This window comes from Lissotriton helveticus, chromosome 1_1, assembly GCF_964261635.1.
Source record: "Lissotriton helveticus chromosome 1_1, aLisHel1.1, whole genome shotgun sequence".
NCBI lineage: Eukaryota > Metazoa > Chordata > Amphibia > Caudata > Salamandridae > Lissotriton > Lissotriton helveticus.
The window spans coordinates 170,160,322-170,188,223 of NC_136057.1; the positions used below are offsets into that span (position 1 = coordinate 170,160,322).

Here is a 27,902-nt window from a genome sequence, read left to right on the forward strand (position 1 = left end):
AGCAGCTTTTCTTCGAAAACGATCTCTAGAAGTTTTCCCTTACTTGGACGACTGGCTCGTCAAGGCACCATCTTTCGAGGAAACTTCTCAAGCAGTGTCGACTTGCATCCATTTGTTCCGTTGCCTGGGCCTTCAGCTGAACGAACGCATGTCAGTCCTACTGCCCTCCAGAACCGCCAGGTTCCTGGGGGCTGTTTTGGACACCACGCGATGTACGGCTCGCCCCTCGGAGGAACGACAACAGAAGTTGATGATATCAGCTGGACAACTCTGCCACAAGAAATGCCTTTCAGTCCGCCAATACAAGTCCCTTCTCGGGTCCATGTCATCCTGCATACCATTGGTACTGCATTGCAGGCTGCGAATGCGTCCTCTGCAGGAAGAACTGGACAAGCAATGGCGCCAGGCAGAGGGGTCATTCAACGACAAGGTGTTGGTTACATCAACAATGAGAAAGGCGAGCAAATGGTGGCTTCTAAAGGACAATATCGCGCAAGGTCTGACATTCAGGATTTCTCCTTCGCCCATGATCATGACCACGGACGCCTCATTGGAAGGCTGGGATGCAGTGCTCCGAGAGCTTCAAGTCAGTGGCCATTGGAGTCCAGAACAGCGCCAGTGCCATATCAATTTCCTGGAGCTGACCGCCATTCGTTTGGCTTTGCAGGCTTTCCTTCCCAGAGTTCGCAACCATACAGTGCTGGTCCGGACGGACAATACGACGGCCATGCATTATGTCAACAAACAAGGAGGTACCAGATCGCAAACTCTGTCCACAGAGGCTCAACGGATTCGGGATTTTGCGATTCTACACAACATCACTCTGCGAGCCGAACACCTGGCAGGAACACTCAATGTCAGGGCGGATGCCTTGAGTCGACAGACAGAAGTGACTCACGAGTGGGAGTTGAATCAATCCATTCTGGACAGGGTGTTCTCGGTTTGGGGGACGCCAGCCATCGACCTCTTTGCTTCGCCGGAGAACGCCAAATGCCGGTTCTACGCAAGCAAGGTTTACCATCAGGGGTCCCTGGGGAACGCTCTTTCGATGGCTTGGTACAGCGCATTCTTTTACGCTTTTCCTCCAATTCCCCTCATTCCTCGAGTTCTCAGGAAAATGAAGGCAGAGCCCTGCAAGATGATTCTAATTGCTCCAGCATGGCCCAGACAATTCTGGTACACAGAGCTTCTGAGGCTCTCCCAAGCTCCTCCAATTCATTTACAATCCATTCCGTCCCTGTTGTCCAGGAGTCAGGTGCAGGTTTACCATCCGGATCTGAAATCGCTCCACTTGACGGCGTGGCTCCTGAACACAGAGAGTTCAGTCATCTAACACTCTCTCAGGAATGCAGAGAGGTCTTGGCTCAAGCCCGAGCGCCAAGTACCAATAAGACTTACAAGGCAAAATGGAAAAGATTCTGCTTGTGGTGTCAACGTCAAGGTCTCCATCCTTACACTTCCCAACCTCATCAATTGTTGCCATATTTACTATCTCTGGCTAAGTCTGGCTTGGCACATTCATCGGTAAAGGTACATCTGGCGGCAATATCAAGATTTCGACGCAGTTCTTCAGGTCCTTCCTTATGGTCCTCTAGGGTTGTTAAACAATTCTTGAAGGGCTTATTCCGGATGTATCCGCCAGTTCGTCCTCCTCCACCAGTTTGGCAACTCAATCTTGTCCTGGCTCAACTCATGAAAGCTCCGTTTGAGCCGGTGCACAAAGCAGATTTAAAGTTCCTGTCTTGGAAACTGGCCCTCCTCTTGGCTCTGACATCAGCGAGAAGAGTGAGTGAGCTGCAAGCTCTTTCCATAGTGCATCCTTTCCTGCAGTTTAAAAGAGAGGGTCTTATTCTTCGCACCAATCCCAAGTTTATCCCGAAGGTGCCATCTGAGTTCCACTTGAATGAACCTTTGATTTTGAAAACTTTCTTTCCGCACACTTCTACACCTGCGGAACGCACTCTACATTCTTTGGACGTTCAGAGATGTTTAAAATTTTACTTGGAGCGCACACGTCCCTTTCGGAAGTCAACCCAGTTGTTTGTCTCCTACAGCGCGCCCCGGAAGGGATTGCCTTTGGCAAAGAGTGGCATTTCCCGTTGGATCTCCAGTGCGATTCAATTCTGTCATCAGGAAGCGGGCAAGCCGCTGGACAGTAAAGTCCGGGCGCATTCCACAAGGTCTGTGGCATAGTCGGTGGCTCTCTTCTCGGGAGTCACCATTAAGGACATATGCAGGGCAGCAACGTGGAGCAGTACTCATACCTTCACGAAACACTACTGCCTGGAGTCTGCAGGAAGAGACGACGCGGCTGTTGGTCAGGCAGTCCTGCGGAATCTTTTTCATTGAGAGGTGAGCTTTCCCTACGATCCCTCCATCCTGGTGAGCACATTTTGTTTTCCTATGCTATATGTATTGCTTATATGGTTATGTGATGCCATGTATTTACAAAATGTGGTCTTGGTAATTTACTGCTAGCTACTCTGATACAAAGCATGGGAATCTATGAAAGTTCCAATACTGGGGCAAGAAAACAAGTTACTTACCTGTAACTTTGGTTCCCCAGTATTGGTAACTTTCATAGATTCCCATGCGCCCACCCGCCTCCCCGGGGAAAGCTCAGTTGTTTGATACAGATAGTGGCGGTTTGCACAACGGCTACGAAAATCTGAGGCTCTGAGCTCTCTCAGGAAGGTTCTATGGGGTGAGGCTGCTCTGATTGGTTCTGGCAAAAGTTTGGTCTCTTTTACAAAAAGAGGGTGATAGGATACAAAATGAGAGGAGGCCTAGGCCTATTTTTCTCTTTTGTTTCTATGATTTTTATACTACCGAGGCTCCCATTCCGACGACGGGGAATGATACAAAGCATGGGAATCTATGAAAGTTACCAATACTGGGGAACCAAAGTTACAGGTAAGTAACTTGTTTTCATCTGTTGCAGCTCTTAAGCAGTGTCATAATGCTGGCTCTCGTAAAGAGTCTCCGGCAACTTCCGGTTTTTGACGGTGAAACAAAAGAAAGGACTATGGCCATCTGTTGTGTAGCGGCCATATTATGTGTGCTAGCGAGTGCTTTGATATTTGTACATTGATGTCCTCCAATACTTTCGACCAATCTTCTGCCGACATCATAGTTGTTAGTTCATTGGTGGCTTCCATGCAACCAAGAGTCATTGGAAGCACTACTCAAAGCACTCGCAAGAAATTAATGAACGAAAAATTAGGAAATTCAGGAGAGACACCCTGGATTACAAACCGGGTGAGGTGTATACATGGGCGGAAGTATACGCACAAAGACGTCGAAATCGCCCGTATTCACAGCAGACAGATACATCATCGTCTGGAAGTGATACCACTGAGAGAACACAACACCAAACTGCCCACAAGAAATCAACAAATTTGAGTGAACCACAACAAGTACCGTGGGAAGAAACAGCACAACAATCAACTTCGGGCCAGACTTTTTCAGAACAAGGCCTGTCAGAAAAAGGAGACCCAGGAGGGGAAAGAGAAAAATAACACCCAAACACGAGGTGCACTACGATGCCCAAGAAGGACAAGAAAAAGACCATGAAAGAAACTTAGTAATTAACATCTCAGACTACAAACTAACAACATCAGAATTGAAATTATTGCAGAAAGGCACATCATTTGTTCCGACCACCGAAACAAATACATTAGAACTGGAGGTGAGTTTGTTTAAACTCATGAGAAAGTTACGCTTGAGGAATTTCTTCGATGACATCATACAAGACCAAAAATTGAAAGAACCAGATGAGCTATGTGGTTTAAAATCTAAAAGCACCTACCAACCAGCCACTAAACATTGGATCTTTTTGAAACTCTTGTGAAACAGGAATTATCACAAATCAACTGCAATTAAAGACAACACTAGAAACATCACACAAAAGGATTGGGATACAATGAAAAAATTAATGAACAACCCAAATATTGTATGCCAGAAAGCGGATAAAGGTGGGCCACTAGTAATCATCAATAAAACACATTATGAGACATGTGTAAAAGAACATATTGCAGACAATACCACTTACATGAAGTTGGAAAGAAACCCTACAAGGGAATTTGCGAACCTTTTGAAAGATCTAGTAACCAAATCATATGAATTAGGTATAAGCAAAGAAAAAACAAAGAACTTATTGATCAAATTAATCCTAAGAGTCCGTCTTTATACATGGTTCCAAAAATCCACAAGGACGAAAGAAACCCACTGTTTAGACCAATAGTATCCACGTGTGGGAGTGTACGTGAGCCAGTAGGTCAATTTATTGACAAATATCTACAATCCAGTGTGAAAAAAAGGTGCTCCTACATAAAGGACACTACGGATCTTTTACTCAAGTTGAAGAACGTCCAACTGGACACTAATGAACAGGTACTACTATGTACAGCAGACGTAAAGTCCCTGTACACGTCGATACCACACTCCATGGGATTAGAAGCAATGGAACACGCATTGACACGCACACACCTTGAAACTTCGATGCAAGTATTTCTGATGGATTTAATACAGTACACTTAATATGAAAGTTACTTTGAATGGCAAAATTAATGGTACCTCCAGCTCACGGGTACATCTATGGGCAATTGCGCAGCGCCGGCGTATGCGAATCTGGTAATGCAGAGATTCGAGGAAGACCATATTATATCACACCCTCTATGGAGAGTCCACATAAAGGCTTATTTTCGATATATCAATGACATTTTTATGCTGTGGAGTGACACGCATGAAGACGCAGAAAAGACCTTAGCAACATGGAATACAATAGATGGACGAATACAGTTTACAAGTGAAATATCGGAAAGTCAAATAACCTTCTTGGATGTTTTAATCACAAGAACTGACAGCGGTCTAGAAACGGATATTCATCGCAAAAAAAACTGATAGAAACAATGTCCTACATTTTAATAGTCATCATCAAATATCATTAAAAACTCATTTACCATTATTACAGATGATGAGAGTCAAGAGGATTGTATCAAACCCCATAAAATCCTCACAAAGAATAACTGAAATTGAACAGAGATTCAAACAAAGAGGGTACCCTCATAAAATACTGGAGAAGGCCAGAAAAAGATGCGAACCAATGACTCAAGATGAACTACTGACAACTAAAGAAAAACCGGAAAACATCAGTATGGTGAATGTCTCAAAATTTTCTACATCCAGCAAATCTTTAAAAAAAAAATTGATAAGCATTGGCCAATGCTAACCATGGAACCCGATTTTAAGAATGCATTTTCACAATTGCCGATTTTTGCCTATATCCAAAATAAAAAATATAGGTGAAATACTTCAACAGAAACTCAGAATAACAAAAAACACCAAAGGAACTTCACCATGTATGAACTGCAACAACTGTAATGGAATCATTCGTGGGACAAAAATAAATCACCCAATGAAGGAAAACGACTTTAAACCATATGTGACAGCTACCTGTGACACTGAGCACGTAATCTATTTACTAAAATGCCCATGTGATAAAGTATATGTGAGGAAGACTGAAAGAAAATTCAAAATAGGAATCAACGAACACAAATCGAATATCAGAACCAGGAACACAAAATCTAGAGTTGCGATGCACTTTATGGAGGCAAAACATAACATATCTCAATTGAGATTTCTCATTCTAGAGGTCATTGAAAAGATTGAAGGAAAAAACAATAACAAACACCTTCTCCGAAGGGAAAATTATTGGATGATGAAACTACAGTCATGTAGACCGAATGGCCTCAACGAGAGGATGGAATATGCATGTTACTTATGAGTAGCAATAGGACTGTTCTGTTCCAAGAAAATGTATAGTTGCCAAAAATGTTAGTGCACATAACAGCTATAAGATGTCAGCATGTTTACACCTTTATCCATTTGTGTACATCATTTTTCATTCACACGTGATACAACTAGACTTATAGAGGTTTCCATATTTTTGGGGGGAGAATTTTATTTAGTTATTCTTGTACACATATTTTCGTTATTAAACACACTCGCTATGCGCTAGCGCACCTAATATGGCCGCTACACCACAGATCGCCATAGTCCTTTCTTTAGTTTCACCGTCAAAAACCGGAAGACGACAGAAACTCTCTTTACGAGAGCCAGAGCCAGCATTATGACACTGCCTAAGAGCCACAACAGATCACTATAGTCCTTCCTTTAGTTCCACCATTAAAACCCGGAAATATGCTGGGGACTCTCTTTGCGAGAGCCAGCGTCATGACTCTGCTGACGAGTGTGGCGCATTTCACACTGAAGCCCTAAAGTAAGTGTCTCTAAGCGCCTGAGACCCCGGGGGATAGAGTATTAATACGCTCATATACCGAGTTATGACAGTTAAATACGTACCCTTTCTTTACCATTGCAGTATTTTTTTACCATTGCAGTATTTCTATTTCGCGGCTGAAGCAGACGAGTTGAATTACTCGTAATTAAAAACGGGTCACACGTTTACATCAGTTAAAACCACGCCGGATACAATTTAAACACACTATTTTGAATCACATGATTTGTAGCACTTATATACATTAGTCACAATATCGGTTTATAGGACAAGGGTGCAACCGTTTAGTGGTTAAATGTGGAAATGTACCCACTGCAGCTTCATTTTTTTAACACTAAAAACAAAATGAATATGGGTAAATACAGATTCAATTTGCAAAAAATAAATATGGATAAATACAGACGGAAATGTAAAAAAAAAAATCAATACCATTAAACCTGGAATCATAATCAACCCTCCCTCCTCCACGATGCAAGAGATCACGTATGAATAACTATCTTTCTTGTCACTATGTAAAAAGAACCGGCGAAACTGCCACCTACGGGGCATGATGGGACACTGGAGGCCAGAGTGCCCTTAAAGGCACATTGTTCTATTCTGATTGTTTCAAAACTGCCGCCTTTCCAGCTTCATTGCCCTATCATTCACGTTGAAGGAATGGAAAGAGACGTTGTGAAGGAAGTTTTACAATGTCACTGTAATTTTGTGAGGCTCATTAATATTAATGAGCCTCTCGCAATTTGCGACCCTATTGGGAATGCAAGGCCCTCCCAGGGATGGTGGCCTGCTGGGCTCAGCAGACCACCATGCCTGGGACTGCTTTTAGATTAAGCATTTTTTTTAAATGCAGCCCGATTTCCATAAAGAGAAACGGGATGCATTTAATGCATTTAAAAAGAAAGAAAAAATGAAACGTTTTCTTATTTTTTTTTTTTTTTTTTTTTTTTTTTAATATTTTTTATTTTTAAAACAAGGCAGTTACAATGGCAGGTATACCTTTAGTAATAGAACAAAGTTACGACCATTTAACTTTACATAGTCCAATAAACAATACTTATAGTGGCAGTAATACATCTCGATCTCCGTCATTGACAGTTCCCCCCTCACACCCCAATTCAATCATCCTCTACCTTCTCATCCGAACTACCAACGTCCTCCGCAGGCAGTGGTTCACATATTTCCCCTCGAAAAACGTTCCATGGAGTCCATATCTGATTCCACTTACGCGGACTCCCTCTGCTGGCATATACTGAACGTTCCGTGATCATTACCAGGTCGTTTACTTATTTTTTAAGGGCAGGCAGTGGTCCCATGGACCACTGCCTGCCCTTAAAAAATAATTTCGTATGAATTTGCAAAGGGGAAGGGGTCCCCTGGGGACCCCATCCCATTTGCGAATGAATTACCACCCACTTGAAGTAGGTGGTAATTGCGAGTGTTTTGTGACCACAATTGCGGTCACAAAACATTAGTACATGGGTTTGAGACTCGCTATTTGGAAGGGAAAATAGCGAGTCTCTAACCCGTTTGTGCTTGCTAAAATTGTCCGTACATCTGGCCTGAATGCTTTTTTTCCTCCATCATTTGAAGCAAATTTGCAACATAGTCTGTTTTAAGGCTGCGATTTGTACATTTTTGAACATGCATTTCCTGTTCTTTCCAAAGTAAGGCAAATATTCAGTAAAAATGTGACTTGGATAGAACTGCTTGTGGGTGGGAACATTGAGAGCTTATGATTTCAGTGGAGATTCCCCTGAGAGAGAACAAGGATTACAGGTAAGAGACTATTGCTTTTTAAGTCTATTGGGAAAGGGTTCAGTAGTGTTACGACCGCATCTTTGATGTTTGTGATGGAAAGGTACAATTATTTTTGGTCCAGTATTCCTGCATGTTGATGTCAGCGTGCAACAAAGCCTGCTGTGTGAGACACGTTAGTATGTGGGGGTAAATTGTCCTAATGCACATCCACAGAACCTGCACGTGTTTACGTTTCTGAGTTGCTCCAGCACTATTAAAGTTAAGATACAGTTTTGCCAGCATCTCCTGATGTTACCCTGCTGGCCTGACTCGGTCATCTGAGTATCTGAAACTACACAGAGGGTTTAAGAAGTTTTTTTGGTTAGTAGACATAAGGCCATATTAAATGTCGAAGGTCTTGGAGTCCATAAGAAGAATCTGTGAGGACACATTAACTTTACCTGTAAAAAAATAAATAAAAACTCTTGTATAAACATGTTAGATTTTGAATGTGATCACCTTGTCATTGTCTATATTGTTTTTCTCCGGTCTCCACGTTATAGCAAATTATATTAAACAGGGTGAATGGAATCGAGCCTGAAGATGCAAATGTTAGTGCACAATCATAGACGTTGATGGTCTTGACTTTCCTAGGTGGAGTTTGAAGACGGGTCTCAGCTGGTTGTGAAGAGAGAAGATGCTTATACTCTTAATGAAGAACTTCCTAAAAGAGTCAAGTCTCGTCTGGTAAGTTACTTTGAGTGGTAGTGAGTCTTCTGCAGGTTCAGTGTGGGTGGAGGTGTTTAACCACCTTAATGACTCGCCTTCGAAATATGTGGGTGTATCAGACATTTCTGCAGTTTGCTGTTGAAATTGTCTGCAATGGGAGGAAGCCCTCCTTTTAGTTAGTGAAGTAATGCGCATGTCATCCGAACATGTACATGTTGAAATAATGCACTTACTATAGTAAGCTCTGCAGTCCAACATTAGTGTTGGGAGAAAGAGGGGTTAGCTAGCAATACTTCCAGCCCAATCCTTCTGATGCCAATCATCGATACAACAAGTATTACAAGGTCCATGTTGCATTTTAGCAGGATATGATGCATACATTCAGTTACTTCAGACACATTTTGAAGGAAGTCACCGGGATAGTCGCAGATTCGAGAATCGAAAGAATAAGCGGTGTCATCTGCATGAGACACTACTTTAATTCCAAAAGATTCTATTAACGTCGCCAGGGGGACCATGTATATGTTAAATAATGTAGGGCTCAGTGTTAACTCCTAGGGAATACCATATTTGAGCTGTTTGTTTCCTGATGAGAAATTGACAATAGTTACTGTTTGCTGCCTATCATACAAGAACTGGAGCCACTTAACCTGGAACCAAGCTACAGATGCCCATCTCTGTCTAACGTTGTTGGAGTAATAATTGTGATACAGTTTCAAAAGCCACTGAGAAATCAAGAGGTACAAGGGTGACCATCCAGTTGTCAGATAATTAAATGTTAATTAAATGTTAACCACATTTTCAATCATCTGGAAAGAGCTGGGAACAGAGAAATTGTGTGGTAATTTGATAGAATATCTGGGTTAGCTGATGACTTTTTCATAAGAGGTGTTACTGTAGCCTGTTTAAAGAGTACTGGGACAGAAGATGATTCCTCTAAGGTATTAAACAGGGAATCCATCAGGGGTTTAATTACTTCAATAGCTTTTGACAGCACTCTCGGAGGACAAGGATCCATTGGTGATCCTGATTTACAGCTACTGGTGGCTAGTTTTAATCGTTTAAGTTTGTGCAGGGAGGAGTTAAATTTGGAGAAAGTAATTGAGGGTAACGTCCCCTGGAAGTAGTTGTAGGAAGCTGGCTCTGTATATACCATACTAAAATGAGGTATAGTGTGCACAGAGTCCAGTGGAACCCCAAAGGTAGGCAGAGGTAAATGTAGATAACACCTTACTCTCTATTTGTGGTAGTGTTGGCGGGCAGTAAGGCTTTATCAGAGGGTAGTGTTAAGCATTTGTTGTACACACTCGGGCAGCAAATTATGTCACACAGTCAAAGACTGGACCTAGACCAATTTGTTTGTATCAACATTTTATTTAGTTATTTTATATCTAGACCCAAGACAAGGCTTGTACAGGTAAGTAAATTAATAATACTTTGCAAGAATTATGCAGTGATTTACAGTTTAATTCCTAAATGCAGTTGGTTGAATTACAGGTAAATCAACAGTTCGAAATTATTTTTCAGTTCCTTTACTGTTTACTGTACATGTTACTTTTTAGATTACTTTTTAAGTTACTTTTGCTAATCAGTGTGATATTCCTAGATATGACACTGAGACATTTCCTAGACAAAAGGTAAGTAATTCACTGTTAGTACATTTGCAGTTTTTCAATGTTTCATGCAAACCAACTCCACACTTTGAAGAATTTTCAAGGAAAAGCAGCCAATACAATCCTATGACAGGAAATTAAGTTAACGGTTTGCAGGTAAGTACTTATTTGTGGGAGTTGGTATTCTGAGGTTAGAACCAGGGTTCCCCCAGGGTCAAGGATGCACTCTCAGAACACCCTCAGGGGCACTAGGACGGCCGAGTGCAGAGTGCTGAGGCCCAGTGTTATCCAATGAGGGATAGGGGCCTTCTGGTTGGTGGATGCTCACGAGCAGGCCACAAGGTTGTTGGAGCAAAGCACCTGGACTTAAGATCAGGGCAAAGAGGGATCCAGTTTAGCACTCAAGGTACACTCACAGCGGCACAGGGACGGCCAGGTTCAGGGTGCTGTTTCGGCATCAGGTGCCCTGTTGTTTTCAATCGGAGTTGCCTGGTTTAGATTTTAGCTGCAGGCTCGGTCCAGAAAGACTTCTGGGAGGTACCAACAGCTGGGCAGGTAAGTTTGAGTTCTTCTCCAGTGCGCAGGGTGGCTGGATGCAGGAGTGTCTCTTGAGGTTGGATTTCACCTTACCGGGCTATTTGCGGTTGGGGGGGTCTCCGTGTAGAGGCTGCAGGCAAAGTCGGGGAGTCCTGGAGGTGTCAACCCACGGTGGACTTGGACTCTGGAGCGCTGGGGGACCTTGCTGGGACCAGTGGGCCACCCGTATTTGGACCACAGGCGTCTGGTTTCTTTGTCCTCAGCTGGCTCAGAGCCTGTCTTGAGAGTTTCTTTTGAGCAAAGCTGCTATTCACAGGAGATCTTGTATTTGTTGAAGGCAATCAGTCCTCCCAGGCTTCTGGAGGTCGCTGGCTGCAGGACGAGGTGACTTTTGGCGCAGGATCTCTGGAAACTGCAGACGGGCTGGTAGGGCTGGGGACAAGTCAGTTATTCTCTGCAGTGAGTCTTATTTCGTCCTTCTTTGTAGGTTGCGGGAATCTGTCTTCTTAGTTCTGATCTGCCTCCTAAATACTGTATTTAGTGGACGTTTTAGGGGTCTCTTAGGGTGACTATCCCCTCGTTGTTCCCACCCCACGTGGGGGAGTTGCCAGAATCTCTAATCCTGATTGGCTAGTGCCTGACATCTGCAAGATGGCAGGCACTGAAGAGTGGGCTATACCTCGCCTCCCCCACCAGAGGAGTGAGGTTGGCAAAGGTGGGCACACCTTCTAGGCTGTGCTAATTTTTCCCGCCTGTCTTCCCACCGAAAAGGAGGGTGGACAGGAAGGGCGCCTGCTCCTGATAGCAGGAGAGGCTGGGGCTCATGCTACAAAGACTGCAAGGCCTTTGAAGCTCCCCTGCCACAGATGGCTCTTTCTGGCCTGGGGAAGGTGTGACTACCTCAGCCAGGTAAGGCTTTGTTTCTGGGCTCAGGGAGCGAAGGCTCCCACACAGGGGTCCAAAAACATGTCTCGTGGTGGGAGGCTGGTGTGTACCATATGGAGGTCTAGAGACTGCTCGTATTATTTGTTAATAAAGTTGGGCGTTTCTTGCTTTAGTATGAAAAAAGTACACGGCCCCTTTAAGATTTAGCGGAAGAAACACTGAATACAAATCACATGTCCGAGTCATATGACTCTGACGCGACGCTATTTCCAATTACGGCGCCCAGGTTCAGTGTTCATCCGGGCCACGGCGGTAACAGGCTAGGTAGCCCGAGGGGAGTCGTCAGCGTGTCAGTAAGTGGTTACCTAAGCCAAGCTTTTAACAGTGTATCGGTCGGGTTTACAGACCGTTGGACCGAAAAACCATTTATTTTATTTCACGCTTGGGCATTATTGAAATATACATTGATCGTGTCCTGATTATTTTTCCTCAAACAATTGCAGATAACGCGGCGTGAAGATAACCCCCTGCCGTGTCCGCCCATGCAGTGCAGTAACATACGCCTCTTGTGAGTTAGTTGAGAAGCCTTTTATCTTCCATGGTTTTTAAATATCTAATGGAGTCCGATGGAGGTTCCGTTTTTATCAGTGCTTTTTGCTTTATTTCTTCTTTTTTCAAGTTGGTTAAAAGTTCAGGTTAACGAAATACGTTGAACTTTACCCTATTTAACAGATAATCACTATAGTGGATATTTGTTAATCACGCCTGCCACAGGTTAATAGGCTTATGTGACAGATATTGCTATATGTTGCCTGTGAATAGAAGCAGAATGTACATATTTAGCATTTCACACATCTGTTGCTTTATTCAGATCACTGGGACGGGTGTAACTTGGTGAAGGGAGCAATATGATACTGTTTCCACAAAGGGTTTAATCATTATCATTGAATTGATTTATCCTTTGTTTTTGCCTGATACATTTTCTCCTTACAGGTAACTGGCCTCAGCAAATAGCTGAGTATGCCTAAACGGCGACTGCCGTGAGTATAAGTAATAATTTTACTTTTTTCTCACTAATATCCTCACGGTCGGGTGCACCTTAGTGCGTGCAAACCGACGGAGGATCACACTACTGGTCCTGAAGAATGCTGAGCGACTCGGGCTCTTTAAGCAGAAACATGTTGACCAAATTTGATTAAATTGAGGACTAGGGGTCTCTAATAAATGAGACTAAACCTATGAGCCAACTCATCACCTGTTTTTAACTAGTGCTGGTTGGACTATTAATAAAATAGTTGACAGTCACAACTATGCATTTTTAATTCCCCCCTTTTTTTGCACTCACTTAGCACAATTGGGCTATTTTCACCACTTCAACACACAGAAGAACCAGCTTTGCTGTAATCAGGCATTGTAGCACACTGGAAGGACGCTAGGTCCTTCCAGTGGGAACCCGATAATGAAGCATGTCACCACTAGGTTGGTGAGTGAGGGTTCTTAAAATTATGTTGTGTGTTTTCTCTTCACCTTCTTCCCAGTCTGTCCCTCACATGATTTTTTGAGGTGTGTTTATGTTGTTTCACTCTTCCGTTGTTTATTAATATCAATCAGGGAACCACCAGAGCCTGGTCGTTTTTTAGAGGGCTTCTCTAAGATGCCCTCTGAGTGCATTTTGCATTAAATCTCACACTGGCATCTGTGTTTAATTTGCTGAGAAGTTTGATACCATACTTCCCAGTTTTCAGTAAATTCATTATGGTGATGTGGAGTTCGTAATGACAAACTCCCAGCACCATATCTCTTAATGGCAGCACTGCACTTACAATGTCTAAGAATTGGTCTAGACACTGTACGGGTACAGGGCTAATGCACCTTTACCCTCATCACTGGTATAGTGCACCCAGCTAGAGGGGTGGCTGACCTTTGCCATGGCCGTGGGTTGTAGGAATGGCACACAGGGATGTGTGCCATGTCGACTTCACTTTGTTCTGCACCAAAACACGCAGCTGCAATGGGGGGAGGAGTGTGTGTGTGTGTGTGTGAGACAGTGACAGTGACATGTGGCCAGAGAGGTGCCAATTGGGGGCACAAGGTACAGTTTTGTGAAAGAACTCAGGCCCTGAGATCCTGATTGGCAGGGACCCATGGCACATCAAGTCAAGGGGCATCAGTAGTTTGGCAAAAAGTGTGTGTGGGGGGGGTTACTGCAACAGAAACCCAGCTTCCTACACCAAGCCACTTTAGTAAAAGATGGATCCTCCAGACTGTCTTAATGAGGCTATGCCCTTACATTCCTTTCTGACCAGCCACAGTTTCCGCCCACATCAGAGCGGGTTTCAGAGGAGCACCTATTTCGAGATGTGCCAACTCGACTGTCCAAAGGGGCCATAAAGAGGATCCTGGACTTGAAAACAGGGTTGAGATGTTACTTTGGCAATGTCTTGATGCCCAAGAAGGATGGAGGCCTTATAAAATATGTGTTAAAAAAAGGAAGATAGATGCCTTAGTCCTATTCTAGATCTTCACCCTCTAAACACCTTCCTTAGGATGTAAAAATTCTAAATGGTCATACTGGTCCAGGTTCTGTAAGCCCTGTATCCGGGTGAATAGAGGATAGCCTAGATCTACAGGACATGTACTTTCATGTGCCCATCATGTGATACTCCACCAATCAGGGTGGAGTGCGGTCCTGGATCTTTTGCCTGGAGTCTCTACCCCTTCCTGCCCCCCAAGCTGTACTCTCATGCGCCAAGAATTAAAAACAAATCAGAAATGTTTGGTTTTAAAAAGGAGAGAAATGGGTAGCCATCTAGTAGGTGAATTGCATAATGAGAAACCAGAAAACCCGGGGCCAAACCTGCCTTCCCCATTTGACCCAACTGTGTGAGTGTAGGCAAGTATTTTATTTTATAAAGACTCCTTTTTCTTTATCACATGTGAAAACACCTTCCAGTACGGGAGCTCAGGGCGTGCACTGTACAAAATGAACTCGAAATAGTAAGGTGAAAAGCTTCTGCATGTTACAGAAATACCTCTTTCAATGGTAAAGAGACTATCATATTTTCACATGATGATTCTTGCATGACTTCTATGCCATCTATTTTCATGGCTCGGTACATACACAGGCTCTTAGACCCCAGCCAGACCCTTAACTTGGCTCTGGCTCGGCGCTACCTATTAATTTTTGGCTCGCTAACCTCTTTTTGGGAAGGCTTTCACTCTCTGAATCACCACAAAGAACACCACCACGCTTGTTGTTTTAGCAGGTGCAACTAAATTCTTTTGGCGTTCTGGCCGAAGTGGTTGATGTCATCCTGGTAAGCAGAACCCACTCTACAAAGTCTGTCTACGCTGTGCGCTGTGACACTGACCCCTTACCAGACAGACTTTGTTATGTTCTTTTGTTAGCCCAGCAAGGGCTTGTGGTGGACATTTTGAAAGGGGTTTTTGTCGCCTTTTCGACCTTTCTGTGTTTACCTGCTCGATCCTTAAGTCTCCAGTTAATATGCGATTCATAAAGGGTTTGACTCGTGTTTCCTTCCAAGCCATGTGCGATGCTAAAATGGGGACTGAAATTGGTCTTAGTGTTCCTGATCTACAATTTAAGCCTGTACACTACTGTTGTTGATGACTGTTAACTTTAAAGACCTTCCTCATTGCGATTACATCAGCAGATCGAGTGAGTGAATTACAGGTGATTTTGGTACATCTGCCTTATTGGCCAGTCAGTTACACTGCCAGCATTTCTTTGCTCCACCTCACCTCTCAAAAGAGGAGAGGATCCATTGACTTCACCCTAAGAGGCTCTGAGCTTTCACGTCAACCCCACAAATACAATCTTGTGTATGAGCAACGTTTTGTGGCCATCTCTATGGCAAAGAAAGGAAGGCTGTTCAAAAGAAGATCCTAGTCCTCTAGCTAGTCCAGTGTATGAACGCCTGCTATGCACTGTCCAAGAAATAACCCCCCGAAGGCCGTCAGGTTCACTCCGCCATGCCAAAGCTGCAACAAAAGCATTGGCACAAGGGGTCCCTGGTTTAGATATCTTACGGGCTACAGCATGAGCATCTGTGTAAACAGTTACAAATCACTACTTCCTTCACAATCAGGTCTGATGGGAGGGGTACTGTGCCCACTCAATTCTGCAGGACTTTTTGGCCTGAATCTGTTTCCCAAACCCACCATCTTGGGAGGCACTGCTGTTGTATCTCCTATAAAGACTACAGTAAGTAGTAGTCATAAAAAGAGCTACTTGTATACCTTCTGAAACGCTCTTTCTGGATGTTATTCTATCTAACTGCAGATACTTTGTGCTGCTCTTCTTCCTTCCGGTTCAGTGGAGCAGCCTTATTTTCCACATTTACAAAGGTTCCAAGCTAAAATGCATCACACTGTCCAACATATTGTTCGCCGCTCCGCGTCTGAGGGCGTAGAAGGTGAAAGTTAATGAAAATAAGGTCTGTGTGTAAGGATGGCAATTTTACCCTGCTCCACTCCATCACTTCTTGGGTGGGATGGAACCGCGCGATGCAATCTGTTAGTTCACAGGAGCACTAATGCAGATCCAGACTGTCTTCTGGGGCTATTCTGAAGGTGAATAATCTGTGGTTAGATAGACCACCAAGAAGAGTGTTACCAAAGGAAAATAACTTGTTCATCCTTCCTTCCCTCCATCCTTCTCTTTTTCCAACCCTTTTATTGATTACCCTCCTTTTCTTCCATCTGTCCTTTGTTCTCCTATCCACCTCTTCATCTTTCCTTTCTTCCAGCTCTCCATTTTCTTTCATCGTCCATTCACCCTCCTCTCCATTGTTCCTTCTCATGTGCCTCCACCCCCCAGTTTCATCATGCCGTGATTTTTTACAGTGGTACTTAAGGAGTCTTTGTTTAGAGATCAACACTCTCCAGTCATTCCAAGGAGTCATAAACTACAATTTAGATGTTCTATGTTGCACAGATCTACTGAGTGGCTTCCTTAACCTGCTGAAGCTGCTAAGGTGGGAGGTCCATGATGCCCCTGGTGTAGGTGATAAGGTACGACAATGAGTGCCTCCAGGTACTATTGGCACATGAGTGGGAAGAAGTTTGTTCTCTGGGTTTATGATGTGGAGTGTCCGTACAAATCGCTTGAATAAAAGCTATAAGTAGCAGAATGGGGATTCCTGTTGGATAAGGTGGGTGGTGTTTGAAAGTCTGTGGGTATTTAGAATATTTCCTTTTCAGCTAATTGTTGCTATGGAGAGGCCTATGTAGATGAAATTATGACGTCTACGGATGGTTAACCCAGATGTGTTGGTGCAGATATTACCTTGTATGTTTCGATACTTGCTGTAAAGTGTTATAATGTGCTGCCTGCCTTTTCTTTCAATGCATGCGTTCTCTAGTGCTAACTTGTATTGTGCTGATATGCTATCCTCTCTCTTCATAGTCCGTCGCATCAGACACCAGATTCACAGAAATCTTCGAGGATCCAGAAGTCAAGCAGGAGGTCAAGAGGCAAAGAGTGATCAACTCCCGGTACCGAGAGGACTACATCGAGCCGGCACTGTATCGAGCCATCATGGAATAATGTGTCCCTGCTGATGGGCGGTCTGGACTTGGAGACCGAAAATGGCAATGATTTTGAGCTCTCGACAGGAAACCTGACCCCATGCCTGAGAATGGTTCAAATTCAAGACTTCTCTTTGGTCAATGAAAAGAAAAGGTGTCTTTTGTATCATAATGAAGACTTTGAGTCTGCAGTTCGTTAGTTCTGGCTGACTTCACATCATCCTCTACAAACTGAAGATGGAAGGATTAAAATGGGGACACCAATCAGTTTTTACCGCTTTCTCCTCCATTTCCAAATCTGATAATGCTCCCAAGCACATTGAGCAGCCATCTCGCAGACCTGGAGCATCTTTCATCTATTTTTGCTGCCTGTTCTGCACTTGAGCCATGTTGGTGTTTCAAAAAAACAACTGCAGGAAGAACCTTGGTAACATGCCTAGTCCGGCAACTACCCCATGTGCAGTAGTTCGTAGACCGTAATAAATGAGTGTTTCTTCCTGAATCTTATGGGTACCTCTGCGCTCTTACAATCGCCTCTGTGAAGAACAGGCAGTGTTTATCAGGTCACCCTGGTAAAACTCTTCTCTATTTATGATGCTGTGTTTTCTGTGTGCTGTTTTTGTTTTCATCTCACTGTCCATTCCCAATGCATTGGAATGAATTCTAAAGCTTTTGGAATGAATAAAACAGTCAGTGGGTGAACAAATCAAATGAAAACCTATTAGATGGCTCCTCTTCCGACCGGATATCCGCCATTTTCACCTCTCTGCTCCTTTGTATATTTATTTTTCTGATTTCTGCATAAGAGGCAGGGAGAATCCGCAGTAGTTCTGTGGAGCTGGTGATCTGTGTTTCCATTGGTGTATGGAGATGTTCAGCCATAGATCTATTTATGCGACAGTAATGTTGAAGCTGCGGTATTCTGGTAAGAAGCAGGGTTGTCCTTTCTTAAGTCTGTGACAACCCACTGTCTGTATTGTATGGAGGGTGGTGCAGTGATCACTCCCATTGAAAAAAGATACTATTGTGGTAGCACTGTGTTTTGCATTCATAGCTCCAACCCAGTGAGCATGTATCACAGACGTGAAATGCAGGTTTGTCCTTGAGCTTATGTAGGCAGCTCCTCTAGCGGAGTGAAGGAATCTTTTGGAGGCTTGTCATAGATGTAATTTCTAGGGTGATTCCTACAGGATGTGTGATGCCTTTGGGGGTGATTTATACCTCTAGTAGTAGTTTCTTGTATCATCCAATGCTTGTTCCTTGCTCATTCCAAGGCTCTTTTTTAATTTATTATTTTAACTCCCATCTGAATGCCTTAATCTTGAGCTAAAATTCCTTTAAATGGATACAAAGACTGCATTGCAGTTCGTAACATACTAAGTCGACTAGGTTTCATTTTTGGAGCTCCATCAAATGTCTGAGTCTGATATGCCCCGTGAAGCCAGTTCCATTATTAAAGGCCAGGTCTGTTCAGAAAGACGGAAAGAGGCAGGACAGCAGGGTGGCTGTCAGGCTCTGCTGACATTGCAGCTATATTGGGTTTTGCACAGTGCTGCTGACTAGCGGTGCTGGGAATGTGATCCAGAGATGACAGACTGGTCACCGCCCTGGGGCTCTTAGTATGCAATACGTATCATTTCTATGAACAGTACATTGGGCTATTTGATCAGCCACCCATGGACATTGTGTGTTCAGCTAACATTGATGCGAGCTTCTTGCAGTGAGACGAGGATACATTCCAATGTTGAGTGTCAGCTGGACAGGTAGTAGCTGTAAGACTTATTGGAGTGCCCATGAGACATCATTGATTGGTATGCCCATTCAACACAAAACTGAAGATTATTGTTAGGGAGGACAACTGAGTTCAAAATGGGAACCACAGACATGTGTTGGGCATACATATCAATCAGAAACTTAGCATAATAAATTCACTGATCTTTCATTCTAAACCTTTAGATGTGGTCTCCTGTTTTCCTTTTTTTGTCACTTGCTATTAATTTATATGGCGATGTCAAATCTTTCTTTGCCGCTGTCCATAAACTGCTATGATGCATTATGGTTCTGAGTTTTACTCGGGTATAATTGAGTGGATCAAGCCCATGCTGCATATGTTTAACAGTATGGCCGAAAAAGCCATTCTTTCTTTCAAAATGGACAGCATTCCATTCCATTGGACAAATAATGACACCTGTTATTTGAGCATCTACAAACTATGCATCTGTATGAAAACATGAATTAGTTCTGTGACCTTCCAAGGTACTTCTGATGGATATGGCTAACTGCTGAATCCTCACCTTTAGAACATCCCCAGGCACCAGACAGAATCCGGAAGATTTTTCAGCATAGCCCCTGCACTCCAGTAGGTCATGGCATGTGGCTCCATATCAACTATGCTCAGACCTTGAAGTGACAGCTGGAGCTACGTATATACGACACACAAATGCGCTAAGATCAGTTTTCTTTCCAAGCCTTTTTATGTGGATCCAGAGCTAGCTCCTATTTTTTCTCGTCAGTTGTTGAGCTAATTTTTCTCTTCAAATTCCTTCCTGCATGCAAAGGAATATGTCGCCTCCTAAAACAGGGTTTAAGCCTTATATAGGTTTTTGCAAACATGGCTTTAGCACAATAGACCCCCCTGTCCTTTCAAGAAAGAAGCCTGGATCAAGCCAACACCGCCCAACATCCAGGGGTAACGTTCTATCTAAATCTCAGGCCCTGCCCCCAACCACCCCACCGCACACCTTGCAGCTTCTGCAAAACCACATTGTCACTCTCTGCAGCACACAATCACCCAGTAGGAGCCCTCATTACCTTCTACATCCCCGGGTGGAGGAGCATCATATCCATTGCATGTTCCAGATTATGGCACACCGCTGCAGCCCCCTGGTATGCTATCACATTGCACAACCTCCTGGAGGAACACTTGCCCATACTCTGAGGAGAAGTTCAGGTTCTGTTGGCAAAGGGAGCTATAGAACAGGACTGGGTATTACTCCTGTTATTTCCTGGTGCTGAAGAAAGATAGAGGCCTTCGTCCCATTGTAGATATTCTCTCTCTGAACTTCTTCCTCTGGATGGACAAGTTCCAAATGTTCTCAATTCTGCCTTCCCTGGATCCAGGAGATTTTGTGGCATTAAATTTGCAGAACACTTATGTTCGAGGCATATGAGCTGCAGATTGCACACACACATAGTTGCCCCAGTATTGGAACTTTCATAGATTCCCATGCTTTGTATCATTCCCCGTCGTCGGAATGGGAGCCTCGGTAGTATAAAAATCATAGAAACAAAAGAGAAAAATAGGCCTTGGCCTCCTCTCATTTTCTATCCTATCACCCTCTTTTTGTAAAAGAGACCAAACTTTTGCCAGAACCAATCAGAGCAGCCTCACCCCATAGAACCTTCCTGAGAGAGCTCAGAGCCTCAGATTTTTCTACCGCACGTTGTGCTAGGGAGTCTCCACTGAGCTCTGCTCAGCTTTTCACTACTTTTCTGGTTATTTCTTCAAGTTTCTGCTGAAAAACGACATGTCTGACAAGGAGAAGAAGGCCTTATTCAGGTCCTGTGCCTCTTGTGGGAAAAAACGTCTTTTTGTGGAGGATAAGCATGACAATTGTATTTACTGCTTATATCCTGACCACAAGGCCACAGAGTGCAAGATCTGTAGAACCTTCTCGAACAAGACTCTTCGGGACAGAGAAGGTCGGCTGTTGACCTGGCTTCAGAAGATGAAGACTTGCAAAGAGGTGCTCTCTTCGGATTAGGAAGATTCCACATCTTTTGCCTCCTCTCACAGATCTAGGAAGAGGGGTAGGTCTCCCCCTGGTGCTTCTACATCTGAGCCCTCTCTTCAAGCCCCTCACAAGATCTCTGACAGGTCTGAGAGGGCTGGTCCCCTTCAATCTCCTCACAGAAGTGAAAAGGAGAGGCAGGGACAGGCTGCTGGAGTGGTTACAGCCTTAAAGGACAAAAAGGAGGTTGCTCTCCCTTCTCCTCCGTCCAAAAAGAGCAAATCCAGTGACAAACACTCTTCTGTCACTTCAGGATCTGTGCCGGAGAAAAAACAGCGTCCGTCGACGACAAAAACACCAGGTACGTCGACGACCGTTACTTCAGTTAAAATTCCCGCTGTTTCTGTGGCTCCGTCGACGGGCTCGTCGGCGGGAGCGCTCTCCACGACGACGACTTTGTCGACATTCAAGGTCCCGAGTTCGTCGACGCTGACGTCTTCCACGTCGACGACGACAAGCAAAGTACTGCCGACGGCCGCGACGACGACGAGAACTACGTCGACGACGATAACAACCTCAACGTCGACGATAATGTTGATGACGACGAGTTCGTCTACGAAGCCGTCGACGATGGTTCTGTCGACGACGAGAATTGTGTCGGCGAAGGCGATGGTACCGTCGACGATTCCGTTGACAGCTTCGTCGACGACTGCTACACCGGCGACGACGGCACCGTCGACGAGACCGTCGACGGGTCAAAAAATGCATTTTTTTACTCAAAAGATGAAAATAACACCGGAGATGACGTCTCCGCGACGGGTTTCTTCACATCCACCTACAATGCTTCTGGATGATGAATCTGAGGAAGATGAAGTTGAGGATGATGACAATTATGGTCCTGCCTATAGTCCCTCGGACTTGAATGTAAAGATGCAGGAGACGGACACAGAGGAGTATTACGAACATACAGGTGGCCAGCAGTTGCATCCATATGTTCTGGAAGAGCGACGCACTCCGAGTTTGGGTCCGGGCATGGTGGCCATGCCCTCCTCGCTCATTTCTGATCTACAAATGATGCTTCAAGATTATCGTAAGAGGTTTCCGTCGGTACCTTCTGGCCAGTCTGCACATTCTCCTCCTCAGATACAGTCGCAAGTGCAGCCGTCTATTGGTCTTCCAGTGGTGCCCCCCTCGCCACCACCAATGACGCCTTCGGTCCGGATCCGCACTCCAGATCCCGCACCAGTTCCTGATGTCCAACAGGATACCTCTTCGGATGAGGAGGTCGTACAGGTGGATCCCTTGATTGATCCGTTGCAAGACCCAGACTTGGATCAGGGTGACAGTGGGCCACAAGATCCGGACGCCGCGGGTCGTGACACGTCCATCTCCCCTCCAGTGGATATAGGGGGTTTTCATCACCTGATGGAGAGGGCAGCTAAGAGATTTGGATTGCCTGTCACAAGAGAGGAATCAGAATGTTTCCTTTATGACTTTAAGGAGCAATACAGGAGATCTGTCAAGTCTATTCCCATCATTGAGCATGTATGGGAGGAAGGCATGAAAATTATGCAAAATCCAGCCACGGTGATTCCAGTTCTCCCAAGGCTGGAAAAGAAGTATAAGGCTCCGGACGGCAGTCCGGCTTGCCTTCTTGGTCAGCCAAAGCCGGATTCAGTGATCTCTCAGGCGGCCCAAAGCAAGTCTAAGAATCCGTCCACACCTTTGACCACGCTTCCGGACAAGGACGGTCGACGTCTTGATAATGTTGGAAAGCGGTTTTCATCCATGGCCAGCTTGCTTGTTAGAGCGTCAAATGCTCTTGCCATCCTTGGCCGATACGACCGCCAGATGTGGTGCGACATGGAACCCTTCGTGGAACTGTTACCAGAGCCCACAAGGGCGGAAGCCAAGAAAGTGCTTATAGAAGGGGAGAAATCTTCTGCTGAAGTTATTGACTGTGCAATGGACATTGCTTCCACGGCTTTTCGAGCCTTAGCAGGCTCGGCAGTGCTACGGCGCCAGGGCTGGTTAAGAGCCACCTGGTTTCGTCAGGAGGTCCAAAATAGAATCCTGGATCTGCCATTTGATGGGGAGATGCTGTTTGGTAAGCATGTGAACGATGCCCTGCAGAATATAAAAAAGGACACGGACACTGCGAAGTCCTTGGGGTCACTCACCTACCGTAATGTCCCCTTTAGGGGCGCACGAGGCAGAGGTTTTTCATCATACAGAGGAAACCAACAGAGATATTCCTCTCAGCCTTCACAGTCCTATAAGCCCCAGTATTCAAATCAGCGACAGGGACAATCAGCGTCCTTCTCTCGCCATCCGCCGCGGGGCCGTCAGACCCGGCAGAGACGTGACAACACCAAGCGACAATAGCGGCCTCCCGGCTCTACCTGCTGTTCCTCCCCTCCCGATCACATCAGTGGGGGGCAGGATATCTCTTTGTCTGAGCAGCTGGAAATCAATAACATCGGACCAGTGGGTCCTCAAGATTGTAGAGAGTGGCCATGTGTTGGAATTCCAAGATCTTCCTCCAACAAGAGCTCCGGGCGTCATCCGCACAGGACATCTGGGACTACTCCACCTCGAAGCCCATCAATTGTTCCTCAAGGGAGCGATAGAACCGTTACCTCTGTCTCAGAGGGGCCGGGGTTTCTATTCAAGGTTCTTCCTCGTGCGGAAGACGATAGACACTTGGCGTCCCATTCTAGACCTTCGGGAGCTCAACACCTATCTCGTCAAGCTCTCTTTCAGGATGTTCACTCTCCAGGAAATTCTTCCTCTCTTGAATCCAGGCGACTACTTGGCGTCGCTGGATTTAGAAGATGCGTATTTCCATATTCCGATACATCCAGCTCACAGACAAGACCTACGCTTCACGGTGGGAAAGAGCCATTTTCAATTCAAGGTGCTTCCGTTCGGCCTTCGGTCGGCGCCAAGAGTGTTCACCAAGGTGTTGGCACCGGTAGCAGCTTTTCTTCGAAAACGATCTCTAGAAGTTTTCCCTTACTTGGACGACTGGCTCGTCAAGGCACCATCTTTCGAGGAAACTTCTCAAGCAGTGTCGACTTGCATCCATTTGTTCCGTTGCCTGGGCCTTCAGCTGAACGAACGCAAGTCAGTCCTACTGCCCTCCAGAACCGCCAGGTTCCTGGGGGCTGTTTTGGACACCACGCGATGTACGGCTCGCCCCTCGGAGGAACGACAACAGAAGTTGATATCAGCTCGACAACTCTGCCACAAGAAATGCCTTTCAGTCCGCCAATACAAGTCCCTTCTCGGGTCCATGTCATCCTGCATACCATTGGTACCGCATTGCAAGCTGCGAATGCGTCCTCTGCAGGAAGAACTGGACAAGCAATGGCACCAGGCAGAGGGGTCATTCAACGACAAGGTGTTGGTTACATCGACAATGAGGAAGGCGAGCGAATGGTGGCTTCTAAAGGACAATATAGCGCAAGGTCTGACATTCAGGATTTCTCCTTCGCCCATGATCATGACCACGGACGCCTCATTGGAAGGCTGGGGTGCAGTGCTCCGAGAGCTTCAAGTCAGTGGCCATTGGAGTCCCGAACAGCGCCAGTGCCATATCAATTTCCTGGAGCTGACGGCCATTCGGTTGGCTTTGCAGGCTTTCCTTCCCAGAGTTCGCAACCATACAGTGCTGGTCCGGACGGACAATACGACGGCCATGGGAGTTGAATCAATCCATTCTGGACAGGGTGTTCTCGGTTTGGGGGACGCCAGCCATCGACCTCTTTGCTTCGCCGGAGAACGCCAAATGCCGGTTCTACGCAAGCAAGGTTCACCATCAGGGGTCCCTGGGGAACGCTCTTTCGATGGCTTGGTACAGCGCATTCTTTTACGCTTTTCCTCCAATTCCCCTCATTCCTCGAGTTCTCAGGAAAATGAAGGCAGAGCCCTGCAAGATGATTCTAATTGCTCCAGCATGGCCCAGACAATTCTGGTACACAGAGCTTCTGAGGCTCTCCCAAGCTCCTCCAATTCATTTACAATCCATTCCGTCCCTGTTGTCCAGGAGTCAGGGGCAGGTTTACCATCCAGATCCGAAATCGCTCCACTTGACGGCGTGGCTCCTGAACACAGAGAGTTCAGTCATCTAACACTCTCTCAGGAATGCAGAGAGGTCTTGGCTCAAGCCCGAGCGCCAAGTACCAATAAGACTTACAAGGCGAAATGGAAAAGATTCTGCTTGTGGTGTCAACGTCAAGGTCTCCATCCTTACACTTCCCAACCTCATCAATTGTTGCCATATTTACTATGTCTGGCTAAGTCTGGCTTGGCACATTCGTCGGTAAAGGTACATCTGGCGGCAATATCAAGATGTGTTCTTGGTAACTTACTGCTAGCTACTCTGATACAAAGCATGGGAATCTATGAAAGTTCCAATACTGGGGCAAGAAAACAAGTTACTTACCTGTAACTTTGGTTCCCCAGTATTGGTAACTTTCATAGATTCCCATGCGCCCACCCGCCTCCCCTGGGAAAGCTCAGTTGTTTGATACAGATAGTGGCGGTTTGCACAACGGCTACGAAAATCTGAGGCTCTGAGCTCTCTCAGGAAGGTTCTATGGGGTGAGGCTGCTCTGATTGGTTCTGGCAAAAGTTTGGTCTCTTTTACAAAAAGAGGGTGATAGGATACAAAATGAGAGGAGGCCTAGGCCTATTTTTCTCTTTTGTTTCTATGATTTTTATACTACCGAGGCTCCCATTCCGACGACGGGGAATGATACAAAGCATGGGAATCTATGAAAGTTACCAATACTGGGGAACCAAAGGTTCGAGGCATATGGGCTGCAGATGGTACATTTATGAATAGATCGCCATCTGGTGTTGGGCTCGGATGATTGCACTTTGTTTTTCTTCTGGAGAAGTCTTTGTCGTCATAGGTGACTCCTCCTCTCGGTGTTAGTGCGCATGGGCATCGGCTCCATCCTTAGATTGTTTTTTTCCGCCATCGGGTTCGGATGAGGATCGAAGCGCTCCGGACCGACTTCAACAAAGAAGGTTATAACCGGCGCGTATTCCTTTCCAAATCGACGGTATCGTTATCGAACGCGACTGCACCCCATACCGACGCGATTCGAAGGACGACGACTACGAGAAACTCGACGTAGTCCAGCCCGGGGTCCATGGAAAGGACTCCATTCAAAAAATGTCCAACGTGTGGTGCTAAGTTCCCACACAAGGACCTACACGAAGTGTGCAACCTCTGCTTGTCCCCTGAACACGAATCCAGGGACTGTGAGGCCTGTGCAGCATTCTCGTCAAAGTCGACGATTAGAAACCGTCGAGCCCGAAGACACGAGGTATCGAGAATGCAGTCACAAGCAATCCCGGAGCTGTTCGAGGACCAGCAACCAGAAGAGGAGGAAGAAGAGGCCGACGAGGCGGGGTCAGAAGCGGACGAGTCCGACGTCGAGGAATTCGACGTCCAACAAACCGTGAGTGACGACGTCCCTTTACCGAAAAACAAACCCCGCACGGTGTCGACCCCGCCCTCGAGCCCGGTCAGACAACCGAAAAAAGTTTCCAACGCCCCGCCTTCGAGCCCGGCAACGAAACAGAAACCGAAACACTCGGTCCCCCATCATAGTGGTTCCGGTTCCGATAAACCAACCACATCGACACCGAAGCACCAAGTAAAGGAAAGCTCGAAGTCGAAGCAGTCCATGTCGACACCGAAGCACGCTTCGGCGCCGAAAACACCCTCGACACAAGGGACATCTTCGATACCGAAGAAGTCGGATCCGAACAAAACTTCGGCACCGAAAATACAAATGGACATTTCAAAGAAAAGACACCTTTCGGAACCGAAAACTGCGGTACCGACACAGGAACACGGAACGGATCCTAAACAAAAGACTTTGTCTATTGACCCAAAGACTGGCAAGGTAGTCACAGAGCTACCTAAAAAGAGGAAACATGAACATTTGGACGACAAGGCTCATCCAAAGAAGAGAACAATGGGGACGAATACAACTCCTCCCCCTTCTCCCAAACCTCACACACCATCTCCGACTATTCCTCACAATAGGCCAGATATTCCTCCCACACGTCCATCTACACCTACAACAGATGGAGAAAGTGACACAGGGGAGGGGGGACACCCTGGGGATGATGAGGACACAATCCCAGAGGAGGCAGACCCATGGGAGGAGTATAATGTGGGATCAGGTAATGATACCGACCTTGAGTCATATCCCTCAAAACCTTCACCTCCTGATGACAATACTGGGTTTGCACAACTCATTACTAGAGCAGCAACATTTCATAAGGTAGACCTACATACAGAACCTCTAGTACAGGACTTCTTATTAGAGACACTACCTACTGCACAAAGAACATCAGGAACACTACCAATGCTAAAAGGCCTTCTCAGTCATACATCAGAGATATTCAAAGACCCAGTGAGGGCTAGGGTATTGAACCCAAGAATTGATAAAAAATATAGGGCAGCTCCAAAAGACCCAATATACATTAAGGGACAAATTCCTCTAGACTCACTAGTGGTCACAAACGCTCGCAAGAGAGCAAACTCTTTATCTACGGGAGAAGCGCCACCTCCTGACAAGGAGTCTAAACTAATAGATGCCTCTGGCAAGAGAGTAGCATCTCAAGCGGCAAACAGTTGGCGCATAGCTAATACGCAAGCACTACTTGCAAGGTATGACAGAGCGCATTATGATGAGTTAGAAACACTCATCAAACATCTCCCTAAAGAACATCAAAAGAGAGCTGATCAACTTATACAAGAAGGGAAGTTAATTACTAACACTTCAATAAAGTGCG

The 27,902-nt window shown here is 45.4% G+C and overlaps 1 protein-coding gene across 2 annotated transcripts in view; it reads left to right on the top strand.

The window, feature by feature from the left end:
* KDM4A (lysine demethylase 4A) overlaps nt 1-19,304 on the top strand; it is a 458,146-nt gene extending 438,842 nt beyond the window's left edge. For both annotated transcript variants that reach the window (XM_078660668.1, XM_078660737.1), the window contains 2 exons: nt 8,690-8,782; nt 17,228-19,304. In XM_078660668.1, the coding sequence (XP_078516794.1) occupies nt 8,690-8,782; nt 17,228-17,368 (234 nt within the window). In that variant the 3' untranslated portion in view covers nt 17,369-19,304. The remainder of the gene's footprint in view (nt 1-8,689; nt 8,783-17,227) is intronic.
* The last annotated feature ends 8,598 nt before the right edge of the window (nt 19,305-27,902 follow it).